At 36.7% G+C, this 24,381-nt stretch overlaps 2 protein-coding genes across 2 annotated transcripts in view; one reads left to right on the top strand and one right to left on the bottom strand.

Moving 5' to 3' along the window:
- Positions 1-24,381, top strand: part of LOC131693194 (uncharacterized) — an 86,646-nt gene that overhangs the window by 42,706 nt on the left and 19,559 nt on the right. The window lies entirely within an intron of this gene.
- LOC131693195 (carbohydrate sulfotransferase 11) overlaps positions 1-24,381 on the bottom strand; it is a 77,635-nt gene that overhangs the window by 35,249 nt on the left and 18,005 nt on the right. The window contains exon 2 of the mRNA XM_058980827.1: positions 22,120-22,809. Coding sequence (XP_058836810.1) covers positions 22,120-22,254 — 135 coding nt within the window. The 5' untranslated portion in view covers positions 22,255-22,809. The remainder of the gene's footprint in view (positions 1-22,119; positions 22,810-24,381) is intronic.

The following is a 24,381-nucleotide window of genomic DNA, read 5'->3' as shown; positions in this document are numbered from 1 at the left end:
CACCATACTTAAAGACGTAAAAATACTTGAATGCAAGCAATTGCATTCAGTATCACACGAAGGAGATAAAAAAGTTTATCGACTGTCTGACTCATTTCGAGTGACTTTCGCTGGGTCTGCGCTGCCCAACTATGTCATTATCGATAAGATTCGTCTCCCTGTTCGCCTTTTTATTCCTCGTGTAATGAATTGCCTTAATTGCAAACAGCTTGGCCACACAGCCACTTACTGTTCCAATAAGGCACGGTGTGGCAAATGTGGGGGTTCTCATCAAGAGGATATATGCAATGAAAATTCAGAAAAATGTTTAATGTGCGGAGAAAACTCACATGAGCTCCCTGCATGCCCCATTTATAAATTGCGTGAGGATAAAATTAAACGATCCTTGAAGGAGAGGTCTAAGCGCTCCTATGCAGAAATGTTGAAAAATGCTACCCCTAAACCCATCTTCTTGGAAAACACTTACACATCTCTATTTTCGGAACAGTCTGACTCTGACGGAGCGTGCGAAGGTACATCATTTGTTTTACCCGGAAATTCCAGAAAAAGAAAACAGTCTTCTTTTCCCAAGCTGCCAAGAAAGGGCCTTAAAATTTCTCCACCAATAGATAAACTGCGCCCAAAACCGAAAAATTCCGATTCAAAACCGAAATCAATTCCGCCCGGTTTTGGGAACGTACAATCCAAACAGAACACCATTACTGGAAATAATAAAATTTCGACTTCCTCTGAGCCTCAGCCGGGGGTAGGATTATTGAAATTTTCTGAAATTGTTGATTGGATTTTTAAAGCATTCAATATTTCTGAACCACTAAAGAGTATACTTTCAGCTTTCCTCCCAACAATTAGAACATTTTTAGAGCAGCTGATTGCTCAATGGCCCATCCTTGCAGCGATTGTATCTTTCAATGGGTAATTCACCTCCTCCAATGAAAGATTCCATCACTGTTTTACAGTGGAATTGCAGAAGTATCATACCTAAAATTGATTCCTTAAAAATTTTACTGCATAATTTAAAATGCGATGCTTTTGCTCTATGTGAAACATGGCTTACCTCAAACATTAATTTCAACTTAAATGAATTCAACATTATTCGCCTAGACCGAGACACCCCGTATGGAGGAGTGCTTCTAGGAATTAAAAAGTGCTATTCTTTCTATAGAATTAACATCCCCTTGTTTGCGGGCATTGAGGCTGTAGCTGTCCAAACGAACATTAAAGGCAAAGACATGTCTATCGCTTCTATATATATACCTCCCAAAGTTCAAATTGGACAACGTCAAATTTTTGAGGTAGTGGAATCCATGGCTGCTCCGCGTCTGATACTGGGAGACTTCAACTCGCACGGAGTATTGTGGGGTTCCCTCTACAATGATAATCGATCCTCTTTGATATACAATGTATGTGACGAATTTAATATGACAGTTTTAAATACTGGCGAAACAACACGCATCCCCAGACCTCCTGCACGTCCAAGTGCATTAGATCTATCTCTGTGCTCGACATCACTTCGGTTAGATTGCACGTGGAAGGTTGTACCTGATCCTCACGGTAGCGATCATTTGCCAATCGTTGTTTCAATTAACAGTGAATTAGGCCTTACGAATTCAATCAATGTTCCTTATGACTTAACACGAAATATTGATTGGAAAACATACGAAACATTAATTTCCACTTCTCTTGCTTCGACAGAAGAGCTACCCCCTACCGAAGAATATGAATTCTTAGCGGGTTTAATTATTGAAGCAGCAGAACAAGCCCAAACGAAATGCAATCCTGGAATGACCATAAATAGACGGCCCCCTAATCCTTGGTGGGACAAAGAGTGCTCTGATGCATATGAAGCTAAACAAGTTGCCTACAAAGAAATTATGAAACAGAAAGGGGGTATACGTGAGAACTTTGAAAATTATTTCATTTTGCAAAACAAATTTGACAGTATACGTCGTGCCAAAAAATCTAGTTATTGGAGACACTTCGTTAATGGCTTGTCAAGAGAAACATCAATGAGTACTCTTTGGAACACAGCCAGAAGAATGAGGAATCGAAACGTGACTAATGAAAGCGAAGATTTTTCGAATCGTTGGATATTTAATTTTGCCAAGAAAATTTGTCCCGATTCTGCTCCTGCGCAGAAAATCACTCGCGATGCTCCCACAAGTAACGATTTCATAGATTCGCCTTTGACAATGATGGAATTCTCAATTGCACTCCTCTCATGCAACAATAATGCTCCGGGACTAGACAGAATTAAATTCAACTTGGTGAAGAATCTGCCTGACCTAGCAAAAAGACGCTTGTTGAATTTATTCAATAAGCTTCTTGAGCAGAACATTGTCCCGCACGACTGGAGACAAGTGAGAGTTATCGCTATTCCAAAACCGGGAAAGCCAGCCTCCGACCATAACTCGTATCGACCGATTGCAATGCTATCCAGCATCAGGAAATTGTTGGAAAAAATTATCCTACGACGTCTCGACAATTGGGTTGAGGCGAACGGCTTGCTATCAGATACCCAGTTTGGTTTTCGGAGGGGAAAGGGAACGAATGATTGTCTGGCGCTACTTTCGTCAGAAATCCAACTCGCTTACGCAAAAAAAGAACAAATGGCGTCTGTGTTCTTAGACATAAAAGGAGCATTCGACTTAGTCTCCATTGATGTTCTCTCGGAGAAGCTACATCAATGTGGTCTTTCACCGATATTAAATAATTATTTATACAATTTATTGTCAGAAAAGCACATGCATTTTTCATATGGCGATTTGGCGACATTCAGAATAAGTTACATGGGCCTCCCACAAGGCTCTTGTCTAAGCCCCCTTCTCTATAATTTTTACGTGAATGACATTGATAATTGTATTGTCAGCCCATGCACTTTAAGACAACTTGCAGATGATGGGGTGGTTTCTGCCACAGGACCAAAAGCTATAAATTTACAACAACCATTGCAAGATAGCTTGGATAATTTATCAATTTGGGCTTTAAAGCTGGGCATCGATTTCTCTACGGAGAAAACAGAGTTGGTCGTTTTCTCAAGGAAGCGTGATCCAGCTCAGCTTCAGCTCCAGTTGGTTGGTAGAACGATAGCCCAAGTCCTGACTTTTAAATACCTTGGAATTTGGTTCGATTCTAAAGGCACATGGGGAGGCCACATTAGGTATCTAATAACGAAATGCCAACAAAGGATAAATTTTCTGCGAACAATAACTGGATCATGGTGGGGTTCTCATCCAAGTGACATGATAAGATTGTATCAAACAACAATACTTTCAGTAATGGAATATGGGTGCATCTGTTTCCGTTCAGCAGCGAACACTCACATTATTAAACTGGAACGGATACAGTATCGCTGTTTACGAATTGCCTTAGGTTGCATGCAGTCGACCCATACAATGAGTCTTGAAGTACTAGCGGGAGTTCTTCCTTTAAAAGACCGATTCTGGGATCTCTCTTCTCGTTTACTTATTCGATGTGAGGTTATGAACCCACTGGTAATTGAAAATTTTGAAAGACTTGTCGAGCTTCAACCCCAAACCAGATTCATGACAGTGTATTTCAATCACATGTCACAAGAAATAACGCCTGCTAGGTATGTTCCCACATACGTCAATATACTAGATATTCCTGAATCCACTTTATTCTTCGACACGTCCATGCAAGCAGAGATTCGTGGAATTCCGGATCATCTACGCTCGCGGGAGATCCCTAAAATATTCACAAGTAAATATCAACACATAGACTGCCTTAAAATGTTTTACACTGATGGGTCACGAATCAGTGAGGCCACTGGTTTCGGTATTTTCAACAATAATTTTTCAATTTCTCTCAAACTTGCAGAACCCGCCTCTGTTTATATAGCGGAACTAGCAGCAGTTCACTATAGTTTTCAAATAATTAATACTTTACCCCCGAACCATTACTTTATCCTCACTGATAGTCTCAGCACAATTGCAGCTCTACGCTCAAAGAGGATTGATAACCACGATCCATTCTTTTTGGGGAAGATACGAGAATCTCTGAGTAACCTGACAAGAAAATGTTATAAATTTACCCTAGTGTGGCTCCCCGCCCATTGCTCTATTGCGGGCAATGAGAAAGCTGATAATTTAGCCAAGATTGGTGCACTAGATGGTGAAATATATGAAAGACCCATCGCTTACAATGAATTTTATAGCGCTTCTCGACAGAGGACACTTGCTAGTTGGCAAACATCTTGGGACAATGGAGATATGGGACGATGGCTACACTCAATTATCCCTAAAGTATCAACGAAGGCATGGTTCAAAGAATTGGATGTAAGTCTGGACTTCATCCGCGTGATGTCTAGGCTCATGTCCAATCATTATACTTTAGATGCGCATCTCCGTCGTATTGGGCTCGCTGAGGGTAATCATTGTGCTTGTGGAGAAGGTTACCATGACATTGAGCATGTTGTTTGGTCCTGCACTGAATATCGTGAAGCCAGATCACAATTAGTAGATTCTTTACAAGTCCGAGGAAGACCAATCCATGTTCCTGTTAGAGACATCCTGGCGTATCGCGATCCTCTATACATGGAACTTATCTATCATTTTCTAAAAACAGCGTCTGTCAAAATTTAATTAAATTCATCTCCTCATACTCTCATCCAAGGCTAATCATTCACCAATTAAAGTGTCCTAGAATATTTAGTTTTTAAATTTAGACAATAACAGAAAAAAAAGTAAATAAATACACCCGAAAATACTAGATCATTATGAAATACAACAATGTAAGGAAAAAAGCAAACAATAAAGTGATTTCAGTGTTAGTTTTAGACAAAGTACTAGTATAGTTAAAATTAGTCTTAAGGATTTTTGTAACGTGCTATGTAAAAAAAAGAAACTGGCGTAAAAAGCTTTTGCAAATGCCGTGTCAAATAAACGTATGAAAAAAAAAAAAAAAACAACGTTTTTAAACAGCTATAACTTTTGATTGAGGCAATATTTTCTCACAAAATCAAGTAACGCTAATAAACGTGACTATTGCCTTTCATTTGAGTATTAACAGTTACAAGGATCAGCTCTAGAACTGAAGTTATTGCAATTAGTCTGATTGGATTCCGATGAAGCAGTGTTTCCAGAGACAGTTTACGTTGACGACGGAAAATGATTTTTTCATATATTTTCGTTATGTTGCAATATTATTGAAAACTGATAAAACTCATCAATTTAGACTACCTTTGGCTACGTTTTCCACGCAATTGGACTGTTGTAAATATTCTAGGAGAAGTGCATTAAGCATTGGAAGGTTAAAATTGAGCAGCTTCTAGCACTGCGAGGAACGCATCTATCTTTATGAATAAATGCTTTTCGTATTTCTTGACCCCACCGTTTTGAAGGAAACATAGTTTTGAAATCCTACTTGCACTAGAAAAAAGTTGGGCATGAAAGGGTTAAAATCGGTCTATTTTGTATTAACGTATGAATAACGCACATCAACCGCTTCATGCCCATTATTTTTGTAAACAACATTTTTAAACTGCTAAAACTTTTGATTTAGGCAGAATTTACTCAAAAAACAAGTAAGACCAGTAACTGGTACTATTAGAACTTAGAACTGAAGTTATTTCTATTAGTCCGATATAACTCTGCTGGGGCCGTACTACCAGAGATATTTACAGTTAGTGTTGATTTGAATGTTGAAAATTTTGATATATCTTCATTATTTTCCATTATTGTTGAAAACTGATAACACGCATGAATTTGGACCGGCTTCGACTATCTTTTCCTAGTATATAGAATATTGAAAATTTTCTAGTAGAATTGTGTTGAGCACCGGAAGGTAAATATTGAGCAGCTTCCAGCACTGCGAAAGAAGCATCTTTCAAAGCGGGTTTTTCGTGTTTCTTGAACTCTATGAACACTACAAAAAGTTTAGCATGTAAGGGTTAACTTAGATTAGGTTTTCATGCATGCAAGATGAAATTCCCCAAGAAAAAATACATAATCTTGAAGAACAGCTTATGAAAGAAAGAATGATGCATTTTATTATTCATTCAACGAATATACGAATATTGCTGGTTCTATACTGATTGTCTCCCATAATCTTAAGCACAATAATTGTATTCTCGAGGCCATCAAAAATAGAACTACGGAATCTCTTTGATATGAGAGAAAGTTTAATCCTGTACTGTGACGAGTTACCGAAACGAAAAAGGTATCATCATAAACGTAGAATCCGTAGCCTAATGTTGATCTCATGACTTTTAGCAGAAAACAAATCATGGCTTCCGTGTCAATTACATTAGGTAATCAAACCGTCCAGCAACGCGATAAAATAAGAGATTTAGGAGTTATCTTAGATAAAAAATTAAAATTTGTGGAACATTACAACACAATTGTTCATAAAGCTAGTAATATGCTTAATTTTATAAAACGCTTCGGATATCAATTTCAAGATCCTTACACAATTAAAACTCTTCACGTAGCATATGTTCGGTCTATTTTAGAATATTGTAGTATTGTTTGGTCACCATTCATAAAAAAAAAACACGAAGTGAGAATTGAGTCAATCCAAAAACAGTTTCTATTATATGCACTACGCAAGTTAAGATGGACAGTATTCCCTCTTCCATCTTATGAAGCACGTTGTATGTTGATAGCTATTCAAACATTGAAAGAACGTCGGGACTATGCTATGAACTTGTTTCTAAACGATATCGTCATGCAACGTATTGACTCATCTTACATATTGTTAAAATTAAATTTATATGCTCCTACTCGTCAATTACGCAATAGAAATTTGTTCGCGAAAGGTCATCACCGTACAGACTATGCTAAATTCGGACCACTAAACCAGATGATGGCTGTGTATAACGAGCATTGTGAAAGTATTGACCTTACCCTGCCCCGAACAAGTTTAAAACAGTTTTTCAACTCTTTGCGGCATCATAGTACATAGGAATAGTATACAGGATAGTATACAAGCAATTAATATTTGTATAATGTAGTCTACAATTTGATTGACGAATAAATAAATAACTGATCCTGTACATGACATTGCCAGTTTCCATAGGATCCAAAAGTTAATGTCTGTTCATTATTTTGTTTTTTTTTTTTTTAATATTTGGATGCAACTGTATTAGTAATAAATCTAAGAGGCTTGAAATGTGCTAGTATCAAAACTGTTCACTTAAATAAAGGGATATTTTCTTCATCTCCTCTACAGAAACCTCTATAAAAACGAAAGCCTTGCGATTATTTTTATATTTTTGTGAATTATCCCTATCGTCCATTATGCCTAACGTCCATTATGCCTAACGTCCATTATGCCTATGATATTTTTGCCTAACGTACTTATGCCTAACGTATTTATGCCTAACGTCGCGCATCTACGCACAACATAAAAGCAATTAAATCGGGTAAAACTGGAAACAATTTTTCTGCGCTGAACTTTTATAGCAACTGTTTCACACCGGGCCAAAGAAAACTGGACGAACAATTTGATATAACCAGGGTCATACAAAAACAAAGAATGTTAACGATATCATCATGAAGCACGTCAGACAAATATAGTTGATGAATGAACAGATAATCAGTTGTCCTAAGATGTGTCCTGGAGTGAAACATATAGGTAATTCAAGTAAAATCAAGCGTGGGGTAACAATCTCAATGAATAATATTATGGATATACCTCTTGATTTATACAAGGAATCTGAACGACAAGGTCCAAAAACAGTGTGGTTTCCTTCAGAAATACAGATCATTTATCAGTAATCACCCAATTGCAAGGTTGTCCACAAAAATTTAACTGCTAGAGTTTTTCCTGTTTTGTACGGGCCATACTGTTCAATGCAAATGAAAGCTTTCCTCGTTTTCTGCGCTCTCGCATGTTGATTTGATGGTCGTTGCGAGGAAGAATGGAAAATATTACTTGCTTTATCCTTAAGCTCTATTGCTATGGAAGAACCACAAGTAATCTCGCTTACCATTTCCACAAGACCGTTTTTATCCCACCTTGTTTTGTAATCAAAAAGAGAAATTGCAGAAAGAAAATTACCTTCAGTAACCCTCTGTAGAAAATGTATTCTCAAAACATTCCACTTCATGTTTCATTTTCCACCATTCATAAGAAAACAATTTCAATCTTCATTTCAAACTTGAAACAATCAAAGTTTTATTAAAACATAACAATCATGGGGAACTAATTCTTAATAATTCAGCTGCCATCCAGTGCAAAATCGCACGCTCATATAATATGCCGCAGTGCAATCGTTAAGTTAAAAATCGATATCATAAAATGGGACTACACCTAGCACTATTGCAAGTTGAAAACAAAAAATCGTGCCAAACCAGGGCAAGCATATTTATTTGATGTTTGCTGCTGGCTACCTGCCAGACGTGTGCTTCGGTAACACTGATTGGCAAAAAGCGAAAAATGGACCATGCATTGAAAATTGATAAAAAAACTGTTCCTGTTCCGAAGGCTGTGCCCGTAGATAACCGTAGATGTAGGACCGAAATGGGATACCAACAGCATCGCAATGGCTAATTTTAAATGCAATCAATCGAAAAACTACATGACATGAAATGGTATCGGTTTTGTAAGTTCCGCTTTTTTTCATCATTTCAATGAGATATATGGGTTCGGTTTTGTGGCACTTGAGAATGCTAATTTTTGTGACGCCTCTCATATGATTCGTGAAAACGCATGGTGTTTTACGGTTTTTGGATTTAAATTGAAGGCAGGCGTATAGATATGAAGGTTCGTTGCGTTGTGACATGCAGTTTATACACTCCCGACATCAATTTTCATAAAGAAGGCCTTGAATGCTTTGTTAATTATTGCCAACTTTTTGATGTTTTTATTCCCCCGATGAACAAGTTTACTCCCCATATAATTGTTGGACATTAATATAAATAGAGCCAAATGATAATTGACTGATATCCAATTAATTTTATCGTCGTCACCCGCTGTTCATCGGCGGATGAGCTGCGGGGGTAGATCAATTTTATATATTGGAATTTTCAGTGAATGTGTCAGTGCAGACATTGTTCAACGAATGCGATTGCTTTTCACGCGGGGGATAATGCGGGATCGATTTTTAGGTGTGGGCAATATGATGGTTTACCCTGACTCGGTAAGTATTGGAATGAATCTTTTTTATTAGAATATTACTTGGTTTGAGACAAACTGAATGTTCTAAATTCAGGGTAGCAAGCAACTTACACGTTAGGTTTGAAAACGATATAACCCTAGTAACAATAGTGGTTTTATGGTACTCTTAAACCACTCTTTAAACTTAAGGACATTATACATGCGAGCCACAACATAGCTTCTACGCTGCACACACCCCTCTCCCCTACTTAGCCATGTATCTGACATGAGCAAATATAAAAATACGTTTTTCAATACACTAACCTTGCCGGTGTACCACGAAACTGCTACTTGAAGCTAGAACATTTTCCTAAACAATCAACCCGAGTTGTTGACGGAATTCCATCTGTAGCTCTTATTTTGTGCGAAAATATCACCCCTCTTCACTTGGGGTTTCTTTTCGAAACACTTATTTTTCTTCTTCTCATTTTCAGAACACATTTTCAAATGCACTTTAATCGCATACCACTGAAAAAACATCCACGAAACTTTTATCGTTTACTAACTAAACATCAAATTTTCTGCCAATGTGCAGATGACCGAAGGAAAATGTCCGAAAACTCGCATTTGTGCGTTTGAATTTTCACTTCGAATTCCATTTTTTCTCAATGTAAACAAGCGCGTCGGTGCCTAGCAACAAGCGTTCCTGGCTTCCACATATTTTCACCTTACATTGCACTTGTAGTGTATTATAAAACCTGAATTGTTACTTGGGAAGTGTACTCGTAGGAATATCCGATAGCACATCATATGAAAAAATAGAAAATTTTGTCTGATTATAGATTTTTTTTAAAATAAGTCTTATTGCAAAATACGCGTTTGTTCCTTTCCAGTGCCTGGTCCGTGAGAATTCAGTGAAACTTTGATATGTTCTGTGTGTCAAGTGAGTGACCAAAAGTTTAAAGTTTGAAACTAGTAAATGGTAGAAACAATTCGGAGAAGACTATCGATGTTTCTATCTATTCTGTATTAATCTCTCAATAACTGTGAAGATCGGTTGACTATATTGCGAGTTTATGGCTAAAATGTAAAAAATGTCGCATGTATGTATGATATGTCATAATTGTGCACGGACATAGTAATGTAGACTTCCTTATCAAAGGTTACCCGACACGAGTTCGAAAGGACACATCATTTTGTCTCATCCAGTGCGATTGCAGTTCTAAATATGTGCTCGTCGGAAAAGGGGAACTTGAAACAACCAACCGCGTGCTTCAGTAGATCCACGCACGACTAACTCGAATCGGTGACTACACCTTCGATCTTAACCTTGTGAGCGGACATGTAAACGTGGTAGTCCTCTACCAGTAAAACGTGTCGCCAATTCTGAGCTTAACTAGACGAACTTACGAGATAGCTGTCACGGCTTTAGAAAAGTTAGCGAATTATCTTTGATTCGAAAGAAGAATCAATATGGTTCGACCGAGTTCAATATGTATGATTTTAAACGGGACATCTGAGTCTTTGATGACGAATCTTGATTGACATCCATTTTGCCATCAGCTGGGTTTTTGCAGAATAGTTTTTTATGTTCGGGTCTGGAGTTTAGCGCAATGTGAAAATTTAAAGAATAATGGATGGAAGAGACAGAAATTTCGGTTGGTATGATAAATTCAATGACAAGTCAGAGGATAGTAAAGCAAAAGTGTGGTCAGCTATTTTCACTTGTTGTATGACTGGATGCTCCCGATTTTCTTCGAAGTATGCGTAAATACCTTTAACAGAAATAGTTCATGGAAGAATCTTTGGTTTACTCACAGGTGCAAAAAGATGGTTGTATAATGTCGTGACAGCACTTGGACTGGTGATTCTATTCTAATGATATTCAACAATCCACCAACCAGGTTACAGCTCCTAAAAATTGTCTCGTCGAACTACTGTTTTTTATACACAGAAATAGCCCATCGAAAAAAGTCCCTCTGCAAAAGTTGAGGTCAATCGAAAAATTGTTGACATCCGGTGTAATCTCGAAAAACATGCCTTTCTGCGACGTGGAATTATTTTTGTAGTTAATATTAGATTTCAGAGTGAAAATTCAGCATTTAATTTTATCTATGTCTTAAAAATTCATGAAATTATGATTTTTTTAAAATTATATTTTAAAAATTAAAAGCACCAGAAGGGCAACTTTTTTTTTTTCAAAAAGATGGGTGGACGATGTTTGTGACATAGCCAAAGTGTCGTGACTACACTTCGGGCTGTTAATTCCAAGCTAATGATATCCAACGGAATCACGTTTGAATGGAATTTTTTCAAATTATACTTTAATATATAATGCACTTGATACGAAGATCGTTAGATCCTGCCTCTGTCCTCTATGTTCTGTTGTTCATGGATGTGGTTGTGACATGAAATTTTTCAAAATTTTGTTCCAATTGGCCCCGGTTACTAGCACGGAACTGCACAAACTGAATAATGAAGTCAGTCTACCGAGGTAGCTGCATTCGGGTGGTCGTTTTCTTACCGGTGTTGATATGCAGTTTCCCGAAATAGGCCACCCCCCAAGATTGAATAAAAATATTCGACTTATATGTTCAAGATTTGCGGCTGGATGCATAAAATTAGCAGGAACCAATCACGAACGAGCTTTGGTCTGATGTTTGCTACGTTTCTACAATTGTAAATTTCAATAATGGCCCCTGTCATCCGCATGAAGGATAGTGTCCAGCATTGTATGACCTCCCTGCTGCTTGTATAGATAATCATGGGATCACGAGAGGTGACTATGTGCAACGAGTGGAGATAGCGGCCCGGAGTTGGGACCCAAAAAAAAAACTTACACATATGAAGTAGACGCGGCGAATCCCTTCGCTAAAAGTGGTTTAATGAGGTCACCACCTGGGCAAAACCAACAAGTGGAAGAACAGCACGACCAAAAAAAAAAACAGCAGCCGCAGTTTTATAACCAGGAGCAGCCTCAACAACAACAGCAGCCGTAGGAGGGGAGCGCCTGGTTGAAAATACCAAGAATTCCTTGAAAATAAAGCAAACAGTGGCACCACCGAAAGTGAGGGAAACTTACGAGGCGAAAGACAAACCCCAGGGGACGTCCCTCTCCACACCGAAGAGGCCAAGAACTTCACCAGGTGATGCGAGATCAGAAGGATCCAAGAAACACAAAGAGGCTCCCGGTGCACAGTGGGACGGAATCGAAAAAAAGCCGGGCATTGATATTTGCGACGAAACTATTGATTATGGCACTTTGAAGTCCTCGGAAAGGTTTCTTTATTTTTTAAGTAGTTTAATATAATGTTGGAAAATTTTGATTTAAGGGGGTAAAAAATAAAAAAAAAATTCTTTGCAAGTTGTTGCCAAGTTGTTTGTAGACAAAATGAAACTTTGCTTTGTTGTTAAGCGAAAAAAATTATTGGGTGAAATTGATGTACATGTCGGAATACCCCTTTAAAAAGTGTTTTTTGCTGTAACTTTTTTATTTGATTTTTTACAGTTTTTCGATGTTCTAGAAAGTTAGATGCTTTCAAAATACATCTTTTTGTGAAATAGACCAACTCGCTATCTCTTCGTTTTTAGGATATATGCCTGTTTTTTTTTGTTTTTTTTGGGCTAACTTTAAAGAGCTATGGTTTGTAGAGTAGCAAGTAGTAGCAGCTAAATTTATTTTCTTGTTGCTCAGCAAGAAATACCTTATTGATACAAAAATAAATAAATATAGCAAAAACTTCGCATGAATTCATTAAGTTTAATTTTGATGGTGCAGAAGCACATATTAATGGATCGTTTTACATTTTCTTTTCTTATGGATCGTTTTGTAAATATTCATGAACTATAATTTAACGTTCTATATATGAATCAATACATTTACAATGTTCATTATTACACTTTCTATGGAGCAATAAACATTATTTAGCAGACTTTTTCATCAAATATATGGATCTTTTTCTAACATTTTATTGCTCCTTGTTTGTAATAGACGAATTTCGCGCCAAATCGTATTCGGAGTTGGCAGCACCCCTCTCAGATTTTAATGAAACTTTCTACACATGAAGACTTTGTCTTAAAAAGCCACTTTGCATACTTTGTTTTAAGCCGTGTGGTGTCCGGCGGGCTGACATCCTTTTGCACTATTTCAGCCAAGAATAGAACCTCTGGGAAGCTGCTCCCATGTCGTAAGAGGCGACTAACAACGTGCTAGGAGTTCCTAGGTCAATGAATTGCTCCGTACCGAAGACTGCACGGACCTTAAGGTTTTGCATCATAGCCTTTATCCATTCGGTATTTAGTGAATCACTGACATATAGTCACCTTTTCTGATTCGCTATTCCCGATTGTGTACCAACGTTTTAGGTTTCTTCTGGCGGTTGTATAATAGCCGTAAAGGATGAAGTCTAATTCTACACTAAGTAACAATATATATTAATATACCGGCTCTTCTACGCCCAGGTATAACTTCCAAAGCTTTGGTTAAAAAACCGCTTTAAAAAAAGAAATTTTTCATTTAGGAAATTTATTGAATTGGCCTAAGATGAAGCTGTCGAATTGCACAAACAGTTTTTTTTATGTTGCAAGCGATCTGTAGATGTGTCAAATTATGTATTTTTTTTTATTAAAATCTGAACCGTCTACCAACAAATCTGTATTGACGGATACCTGAAAAAGTGACTTCGTTAGGTCTCATGAAGGTCTGACACTAGCTCTGTACTACTTTTGCTTTCCTAAACAATGAAAAAATTCAACATTCCAGAACTTCACTCTGTCAGAAAATGTAGGGCCTTCGGAAGCTAAAACTTCGTAAAATCGCACCCCTGGTCCTTTCTTCAAAATCATCCAGTGCAGTACTCTGCGTCACCCTTTCGAGCGTGAACCGCTCATATAATAGTCGGTCTTTGCCGGTATTGCTCTTCTCCCATCCATTCTTCTTCTGGGCCGCCGATGGATCAAAAGCCCTTATCGTTTTGTTTATTATATTTATTAAGCATGTCGTTTGCAATTTGACATTTAACCCAATCATGGAAACGTATCTGATAGGGAGAGTGGAGATGCCAACTTGTCATTAGAATTTCTCAGTGAATTTCTTCACATTCATTTGGGATATCTTTTATACTTTTTGTACGCTTGTTTTGTACGGCTAACTTTTGGAGTTTGCTTTGGACAGTCATTGCGAGAGGATCGTTTTGCACAGCTCTCTCGCGATTGTTTCCTTCTGTGGAAAAAATTTGGTACTATGCCATCCGTATGAATGTCTTTTCCAGTTAGTAGTAATTTATAGATTGTAAAATAGTTCTATTGTGCCTTATTGCTGTTAATCCCAAGGAGGAATGAAGTGAATAGTGATGTTTCGAAAAATAGGATCTAGAAGCTAGAGAAAGCAAACATGCAGTTAAAATCGTTCGTCTTAGTGGAATGATATAGCTGGTTGTGTTGTAGTGAGAAAGTATATAGATACGGAGCATTACATAGTGAATATGGCTTGTGAGGCAGCAGGGTGTGGATGCTTAGGAATTTCTAAACGGATGCTTCTTCCCGTTGGAATCAAGATAAGTTATCCTTTTTCATATTTTAATCTGCAATGCCCTTCATATTCTGTATATTATCGCACCAAGCTAGAATGTTTTTAATGTGTGAACCGACCATGGAATATATAGTAAAATTACGCAGTTCATCTCACACACATACACTGTTTGGGGTCGATTGGAGTCTGTTTGCCAGTTGTTGGACTTTGTAGGTCCGACAGCCATCGTGTGGATGGCGGCTTGTTTCTTCCGATAGGTTTATTGTCTTTCTAATTGGAATAGTGCCATCCTGGCAAAGAGAAATTAGATCACCACCGTCTTTCTTTGCACTGATTCTCTCATTGGTTTTTAAAACGTGCAGTGTACGCCGAGGGACGGGGATATGCAGGGTTTGCTTGATTTCTGTTAAATGTCCTGTCTCTTTTATTCTATTGTGATTTTTGTGAGTTTTCCTGCATATATTTCTGATGAGCGTTTGGGAGGTGGATGGACCGAGTTTGTGTAGTGCGTTGAGTCACGGGGAATAGATGGAGGGGTTTGCTGTTGATGACTGAATAAAGTTCCCCGTGTAGTGTTGACATTTTCGCTGTTTTCACCTTCTGTTACGGAAAAGCTGATGAATGTGTTGCATCTTCCAACAGTTTGTATTGCCTGCCATGGATAAGCTGCTAGTGAATACACGAGGAGCTCTTTTTGTTCATCGATGAGGTATTGCTCTGTTTGCCTCTCTTTTCTTCTGCTGTAAATTTTGTTCATTGAACGTGTTCGGTCTGTCCACTCATTGAATGTTATTGGAGGTGTATGCCCGAGTATACATGGAAATCACGGCGAAGTGCGGGGGAGGGAGATGGACAGTGTAAGGTATGCTCTTTAGACCCACGTGGAATAGGTATTGCGATTGCCGAGATAATTAATGCTCTCGAGTATTTCGTTGATATGATCAGTATAGTATTCCATGTTTCTTCGATAACGCTTATGCTCACTGAAATTATATAACATTTTTCGAAATTGTTTCATTCTGAATTATATATGTAACAGATTGATTATAGATGTAACATACAATATTGAATATTAATTATAATATTAGTATTGTGTTGAGAAAAGACAAGAACTTCATTTTTTACATATTCTGCTTATTTTAGCTTCAATCAGTAGATTGCATTCTTCTCCTTGCCTTCGGTGTTGCCTCAATTCGGAGTAGCTAGTGTAAAAAAGCGCGCGTCATCGGTTGTATATCGGACATACAAAGTCGGTCGTTTAAGGGAATTAGGTGGTGCTTGCTTTATACCGCTCAAAATGCATTCCAGCTAGCATAAAAACCCGCGCGAATATCGATTGCATGAAAGTCTGTATTTTATTAAATCGTTCGTGAAGAAAAAGCAATGTATATAATTGTCGTTTCATTACTTGTAGTAGTATCAATGATGGTAATCCATAAATGTTATGTTACGAAATCTTGATCTAGGCTTTATGTTATATTGTATTTTTCTTGATCGGTCGTGTTTTGCCGGAAGGATGAAACAGGGAAGAATAAATTCGTGTGCATGCCATCTGAAAAAAAATTGATTCATTCAAGTATAGGCAACACTCCCGGCAACCGGTTGCCCGGAGTTGAAGTTGCATTTTTTACAAATCAAGTATTTCCGAATTAATTCAACAAACGATAAATCGATCATAAATTCTCGGCATCCGGCTGCCCAGAACAACAAATACATGATAACATCTCTGAGAGTTGCATAATCGTATCACTTATCAAGGTGAATCCAGATTTGTGTAACGCTTTACCCTACCCCACTAACAAAAACTCCTTCCCGTGGCAAACGTGGAGATTAGACTGCCCAGAAAAATAATGTATTTTTGAAAACTCAATCAGCCCACCCCTGAGTCGATTCCTAGTCCCACCAGGAGTGCTTGCTCCAAATTTGAAGCAAATCGGACAAGTCTAGCTACCGGACCAACGTGCTTGAAGTTTGTATGGGATTTTTCGACAATTTACATGGAGAAAACCCTCTTGCACACATTTTCGCCGCTAGGTGGCACTTTATACATCAGATTATCACCAAAAGTGAAACTTAAGAATATAATTTTATTATCTACAACTTTGTTGAAGACTGCAAAGCGATCTGACTCCAATAGAAAAAGTTATTAAACTTTTAACGAAGTGATGTCTGAGTCAGTTTTGCATGGGGCCTAGCAATGCATGGTAGTGTATTAGTACTAGGTTCTAACAAACTAAGCATTTTTATGGAATAATGGTTAGATTTAGCTGAATAGTATGTTCGGAAGAATTGCAGTACATAATACGAGTTATGTTTTGGTTAGAAAATTTTAGTTCAATCTGTGACCGCATAGATGGCGCCAACACTAACTTTTCAACGGAGAGAGATAGAATATCGAGATGTTTGAAAGAATTACTGCAATATTCTTGTTCTACAACTTTGTAGAAGACACTTAATGGCTATCTCTCTTCGTTGAAAAGTTAGTGTTGGCGCCATCTATGCGGTCAGATGTGGAACTACAATTTTCTAACCAAAACATAACTCGTTTTATGTACTACAATTCTTCCGAACATACTATTCAGCTAAATCTAACCATTATTCCATAAAAATGTTTAGTTTGTTAGAACCTAGTACTAATACACTACCATGCATTGCTAGGCCCCATGCAAAACTGACTCAGACATCACTTCGTTACCACACTAATATTCCTTTCCTTCCCCGATGACTGTAAGGACGTGGCCGGCGCCGTTATTGACATTTTAATGAATAGAACTCTCGAGACTTGTACATTGATGGTGGATAGCTACTCCCAGGCCCCATCTGTTGATTCTCTGTGCAATTTCGCTTGTTCTGGTCAATCACGGAGTAGCAACTACGAATTGTGCGGTCATCATGCTCATGCTCATGCAAAAGCCACTTTGCATACTTTGTTTTGCCAAAAATGATCTAGACTGTCTTTTGAAAAGGGCCAAACTGTTTTACCAATTTTTTTTCAAATGGCTGTAGTCTAAAATGACAAATCCTTCAAAAAAAATGTTGCAGGAGTGATTTTCACAAAATTAGTCAAATTTTTTAATAGAAATACTGAAAAAATTCTTCATTGATTTCTACACTGAAAAAAATCGATTTTAAAAATTTAAAGTCGATTTACAAAAAAAAACATTTTTGATTTGGATGAAATTTTGTTCCAAGATAGATAATTATGTTCCCTACCTACCGTCAAAATTTCAAGTTGGGCACTTTCAAGGAAAAAAAAATATTTAAAAAAAAACTTTTTCTTGTCCAAACTGAATTTTTTTCTTCAGTGTATTTTTTTTTGAAAACTAAACCAATGAATGGCATAATCATATCAGAATCCATTTTCCCAACTGCTAGTTGCATGATACATGCAAAAAGTATCAGTAACGAATTTAGTACATATATATTCATAACAAAGTTGAATGAAGACTGAAAGACTGGAAGACTGCAGTTCATTTGTTCATCTCAAAAATGATAAATTTTATGAAACAATTGACAAACTTTTCTAAAATTTATTTTATGTCTGGTAGAGCAGCAGCACAATACAAAAATAAGAAAAACTTCGCAAGCTTGTGCAGTTTCCAGTCAAAGTATGATTTAAGTGCAGAATGGCATTTTTAGCAACGACCCATGGAAAAGGAAGAATTTTTTAATATTTTTATTCAAAAATTTGATTAATTTTGTGAAAATCACTCCTACAACATTTTTTGTAGGATTTTTCAGACTACAGCCATTTGAAAAAATTGGTAAAAAAAGTTAAGCCCTTTTCAAAAGACAGTCTAGATCATTTTTGAAAAAAAAACGAATAATGCAAAGTGGCTTTTTGTGACAAAGTTCTGTACAGAAAGTTTCATTAAAATCTGAGAGGGTGCTGCCAACATTTTTTCTGAGTTGGCTCGAAACATTTTTGATAACACACGGAAAAAAATTGTTCCCAAAATCGTGAATAAAGTGCCATGAATTCTTGAACAATCACGTTTTTACGTTACGAAAACAGGACCGTGACCAAAAATCATGGCTTTTATAATTATGTTAAATTTCTCTTCAGTAACGCCCGCACAACGCTGTGTTTTAGTTTTGTGAACTTCATTCACAGATTCCGCCAAGTTATTTCTAATTCGATTCTCAGTACGCGAACTAGTTCACAACTTTATGAACTTTATTCATAAAACCAAAGGTTGAATCATAATTTTTTCATAGATATAGGAACATTAGTTCACAAAACCAAAATATTCTGGTTATTTTTTCGTGAACTATTTCACGAAATTCGGAATTTTATTCATGAATCCATTCAATCCTCGTGAACTAATTCATGATCCCTAATATATTAGTCACGATCCAATATCCATGCTCGTGAAATAGTTCACGAAATCATGAAATATTTTTCATGTATTCGTGAACTGGTTCGTGTTTCCTAATATACTAGTTACGATCCAATATTCGTGCTCGTGAAATAGTTCACGAGATCATGAAGTATTATGCATGTATTCGTGAACTGGTTCATGATTCCTAGTACATGATTTACGATCTAACAAGTATCTATTTGCGTGCTTGTGATATGTAGAAGATATCCCCAATCATTTACAATTTCATGCAACATGGGAATGAAATTTTTACGTAGGATAATTTTTGTTCCATGCACTTTTTCATGAAATACCCAGCTGCTAGCGACCAGTAATAGGTACGAGCAGTAGATATTAGAAAAATAACTATTAGGACCTCGAACATAATTATCACTGAGAACCCGAAATAGTGTGCGTGATATAGTTTACAGAACCAGATATCGTGAATGAGTCTTATTTTAATGATCCAGTTCATATTGTCACGTTATTCTGAGTAAAAAAACCGTTAATAACCAATAATAATAGATCACGATAAGGCAAAGAGAATTTACGAATACTGTGATAAAACTGCTGATATCATGAACATTAGTTACATTACTCTTTGAATGTAAGCTCTAAAATAAAATATCATGATAACATGAACAGAAATTACGAACATCGCGACTAAGATCTTGAAATCATGAGCTTTGATCTCGCTAATGTCATAAGAATCACGAATAAGCTCTTGAAATCATGCACAACGTTTGACTGTCGATTGCGTATTCCCAAATCGTGAACAAGAATCACAACAAAAACTAAACATGTCCAGGGAACAACAACAGTAACCCAACTAAACATTCTAATGTAACGTCATGTGTATATTCGGGGCAAACTGGTTTTTAGAATACACAAATAGGTTCATGAATACGAGATTTATTATTCATAATTTCAGAAACTTGGTCACGATTTTCATAAATTGTTCAGTTCACGAAATCGTGACCTTGTGTACATAAATTTATGAACGAATTTTTTTCCGTGTATGGAACATATCGACGTGTTTTAATGTACATTGTTAATATTCTATGGATCAATGTCAGTGAATTTATGTCGCAAAATGTAACATTTTATGGAACATTTTCAATATTTTTATGGGGCTTTGAAAATCCCTAAAACAGTGTGAATGATTCATAAAAAAGGGCGATTTGATCCATAGATTATGTAAAATTGAACTAGAAAATGGTCGCAAAAGAGCACTAAAATAGTAATAAAAGAGCAATTAAAAGTTGGTTTTAATTGCTCTTTTATTACTATTTTAGTGCTCTTTTGCGACCATTTTCTAGTTCAATTTTACATAATCTATGGATCAAATTCACACTGTTTTAGGGATTTTCAGTTTTGTTTTACGGAACATGGACAACTTTTTAATGGATCGTTTTACAATTTTTCATGGATCATTTTTGTTGTTTTAGCGGCGCTAACTTAGGGCAGCCTTTAGTATTTTCGAGTTTTAGAACTTATGGCTTTAGAAATTTCTATAGCTTTAGAAACTTAGAACATTAGTCATAAGACTACAAAGTCTGAAATCTTACACTCAAGATGATTAGACTTTTTAACATAAGGCTTTAAAACATTAGAATATTAGAAATTTAGAACCTTAAAATTTTAAATTTTAGAACATTAAACTAAAGAACTTTAGACTTTGGTAATGTTGTCTTAAAACTATAGACTTTAGAACTTCAAACTTTAAAATTCTGAACTTAAGAAACTTAAATAATTTAGAAAATTTAGAAATTCAGGAAATTTAAAAACTTAAGAAATTTAGAAACTATAAATTTAGGAATTTAAGCGATCTAGAAATTTATATACTTTAAAAATTTAGAAACTAGAGACACTTTAGAAATTTAAAAACTTTAAAAATTAAGAAACTGTAAAGTTGGAAATTTTCTAAATTTCCAAAAATTCTAACGTTCTAAAGCCTAAGTCTAATGTACTAGAAAAATTTGAGGACTAAATTTGTCTAGTACATTAGACTTAGACTTTAGAATTTTAGAATTTTGGGAATCTAGAAGTTTAGAACTATGGAACTTTAGTATTTTAGAACTTTAGACCTTTACCACATTTGATTCAAGAAAATTTGACTTAAACATTAGACTTTAGAACTTTACTACTTTAGATCTTTAGATTTTTTGACTTTAGAAATTGAAACAGGTTTAGAAACTTTGAACATTGGACTTTAGGTTCCAAAGTCGGAAATTTTACACTTTAATAAATTAGACTTTGGAAAATTAGAAATCTAGAATTTTAAAACTTTAGATTTTAGAACTTTAAACCAAAGAACTTTAGAAATATAGGCTTAAAATTTTAGACTTTGGAATGGTATACTTAAAATTTCTGACTTTAAGAAACTTTAGAAATTTAGAAAATTTTGAAATTCAGAAACTTTGGAAAGTTAGAAACTTGAAATTTTGAAAAGTTATGGTATTTCCAAATCATATGCATAGAAATAATTAGATAATAACTAAAACGCTATAGAACAAGAGTAAGGTTACCACCTCATGTATGGCTTTGACACGAGAATTTTGGCGATCTGGGACAAACTTTAAGTGAGTATATGTTGAAACAAAACAAAAATTTGAATCAATGCGGTTGCTCGACATTTTAGAGCTCTTTAATAATTTTTTATTATCTAACGAATTAAAAAGAGACAGGTATGCATTTTTTTATTCCTTCTGCAACTCGTCCGGTTATCAATTTAGCACTGACCGGATGGAATTTTTCCAAAATTTACTGACCTTCAGCGCTATGTTTTCGCAATTTTTTGCAGTTTTATTTAGTTTCACGGTTAACCGCAAAGAATATAAAACACTAACCATTCTCGCTGTGGAGATAAGTTGTACGGGCATTGTTCTGCTCCACATATAACAGGAGAAGGGGAGTGAAGCAGATAGAATAGCGAGATCTTTTGGGAAGCCCACTGCGGTGTCCTCCGGGATTCGTTGTCAGAATCAAATAATCCGGTTATTTGTTACCAGTTAGAGATAGGTTCCAACAAAGGAGTTAAATTCACCAGGAGCAGTCGACGTTTGACTTTAGAATTAATTTTTCTTAATCATTTAATTGATATTGACAATTTCATTAGAGTTATAAAACCAACAACCCCTGTCGATATGTGATCCAATCCCTTATACTTACATTGTATGCCCTGAACCGAACCAGATGTTCCGAGGTGACCAGATAGAGCACCGTGAACGGGATGATTGAGAGGGTGGCGAAAAATAAAAACAAGCGCCTAACGATGCGACATTTGGTCCTGCTGGGTCCTTTCATCTAGAATAAGAAGCGTGGCACCGGCGTTGCTGGTTTGCGGTCGCTTCGGCTACCCATCAGTAACCGCCTTTGATTCGCCTAACAATGCGTTTGATTCCAATTGATCCGACCGGCTGATTTAGCACCAACACTAAACTGTACGAGTCTAGCTATTTATGTTACGTTTTGCTATTTCACTGTGCTGTGCGTTGATTGGTTTTATACCGACCGACCAACCGACCGACAGACAGACTGATACTCACTTTGCTTCGCGCTCACACTTCGCTAGTAATTGGTTTCAATTGATGTATCACTAACTTATATATGTATCACGAAACACTAGTCGACCGGCACCCGGCGATGGTTCGAACTTGGCCTGGTTTGTTTTTCACCCGACCGGGCTTCCACCGGTGCTGAAGAGGATGATCCACTGGCAACGACGACGACGGAAGGCAAACTACTGCCTGTCTTTGCATTTAAAACATCGCCGATTTGTACGCGGGTGGATTCTGCGTGTCACAGCTGTTGCCGCGATTTCTACTGCATTCTAAATAGATAGCACCGAGGTCAGAATTGCTGGAAAGGAAAGAGGGAGAGGTACATGCTTTTTAGTTCAGTAGTTCATATCAATTGACTGGTTGGTTGGTACACACGTTACACTAAATCTGACCCGCGTGCTCGCGATTCATTAAACTCTGAGCGGTGGGGCAGGGTAGGATCTATCGAATGCAACTGTTCAGTTTCTATATGAGGGAATACATATTCTAGATACACGCCTGTTCTAATTGACATAGCGACTAGTTTAGATGAGGATGATGCGGGTTCATTGTTTGCATGTGAGCTCCAACTGGAGCAGATTTTCGCACTGCCCTGCGATGCACATTATGCAGTTCGCCGAATGCTAATAAGCTCCGGCTTGTCTTTGCACGGGACTTCAATTGTTTAGAATGTATCAAACTAATCACCATCATTTAGTGGCCACAAACATGAGATAGTTTGCGTTGGTGGACTGTGGCCTTCGCAGATAGATGTTTTTTTTGAATAGCAATTCTGTTGATTTTGCCAAGGAGACATGGGTCACCGTATGCTGATGCGCAATAAGAATATGGCTCATTAAAAGTAAGGCTTGCTATCGCGTATGGAATACAAAACTCGTTAGTTTGGTTTTTTGATTACGCTTCACCTTTGAATTGATACGTTATCCATTTGTGTTGAGCATGTAATGATGCGAGTGTTTTTTTGTAAATATTGATTATAGCCAATATAATGATATTGGGATTAAGTCGGTGATGGGTACAGAATTTTAAAGAGGAAAAAAAAATGCCAAATGAACAGAATCGAAGTACAATGCACTAATTCCTGTTTCTGCTTGCTTGTTCATTTGAAGAATTGAAAATTTGATTACTTGGATGATGTTTTATGTCCTAAATGACGATTTGTGTCTTGGTAGACAAATTATATTACTTTTAGGCATAATATTTTAGCAGTAGGATGCCAATGAAGTGAAAGAGTGACCAATTAAATATACAAACGGGTGAGCCTTTAAAATTTCAAAAATAGGATTCGTATTTTTGGTGCCAAATGTTTTAGAAATGCATGAAATGTCGTGTTCCAGTGTCATAGCATTTTTTTTTATTCGCCATTATTGAGTTGATATGAGATTTGAATTTAGAAATACAGCTATTAGTTTTTTTATATCCTAAATGTATTAGAAATGCATGATCTGATGCCATTTCTCAAAATAAAAATAAGGACAACCCCAGATCTCGACATTTTATGCATTCCCAAGATTTTTGGTATCAAAGAAATTTCCAATTCTGGTATTTCAAATTATAAAATGGAAATTTTTACTTTCCATATTCCTCTTTAATAACTCGTACAGACAGAAGAGTTCTGAAACTTTTTAATAAATAGTAGACAAGAAAACCGTAACTAAAATATGTAACATTTTTGGTTAAATGACATTCAGTCAAACGGCATGCGGTTAATTTTCCGGAAGTCGCGCAAATGGCCCACTGAATGAGCAGCCGCTGGTGCGCTAAGACGATTTCGCTAGATTTTCAGAGCAGCGTGCCCTCAATGCACTAGCGCGACTTCCGGAAGGTTAAATCGCACAACAATTATTTTTTATTCCAACAAAACACATTA

The sequence above is a fragment of the Topomyia yanbarensis genome, chromosome 3, assembly GCF_030247195.1.
Source record: "Topomyia yanbarensis strain Yona2022 chromosome 3, ASM3024719v1, whole genome shotgun sequence".
In the NCBI taxonomy this organism is placed as follows: domain Eukaryota; kingdom Metazoa; phylum Arthropoda; class Insecta; order Diptera; family Culicidae; genus Topomyia; species Topomyia yanbarensis.
This window is presented reverse-complemented; position numbering and strand designations above follow the sequence as displayed.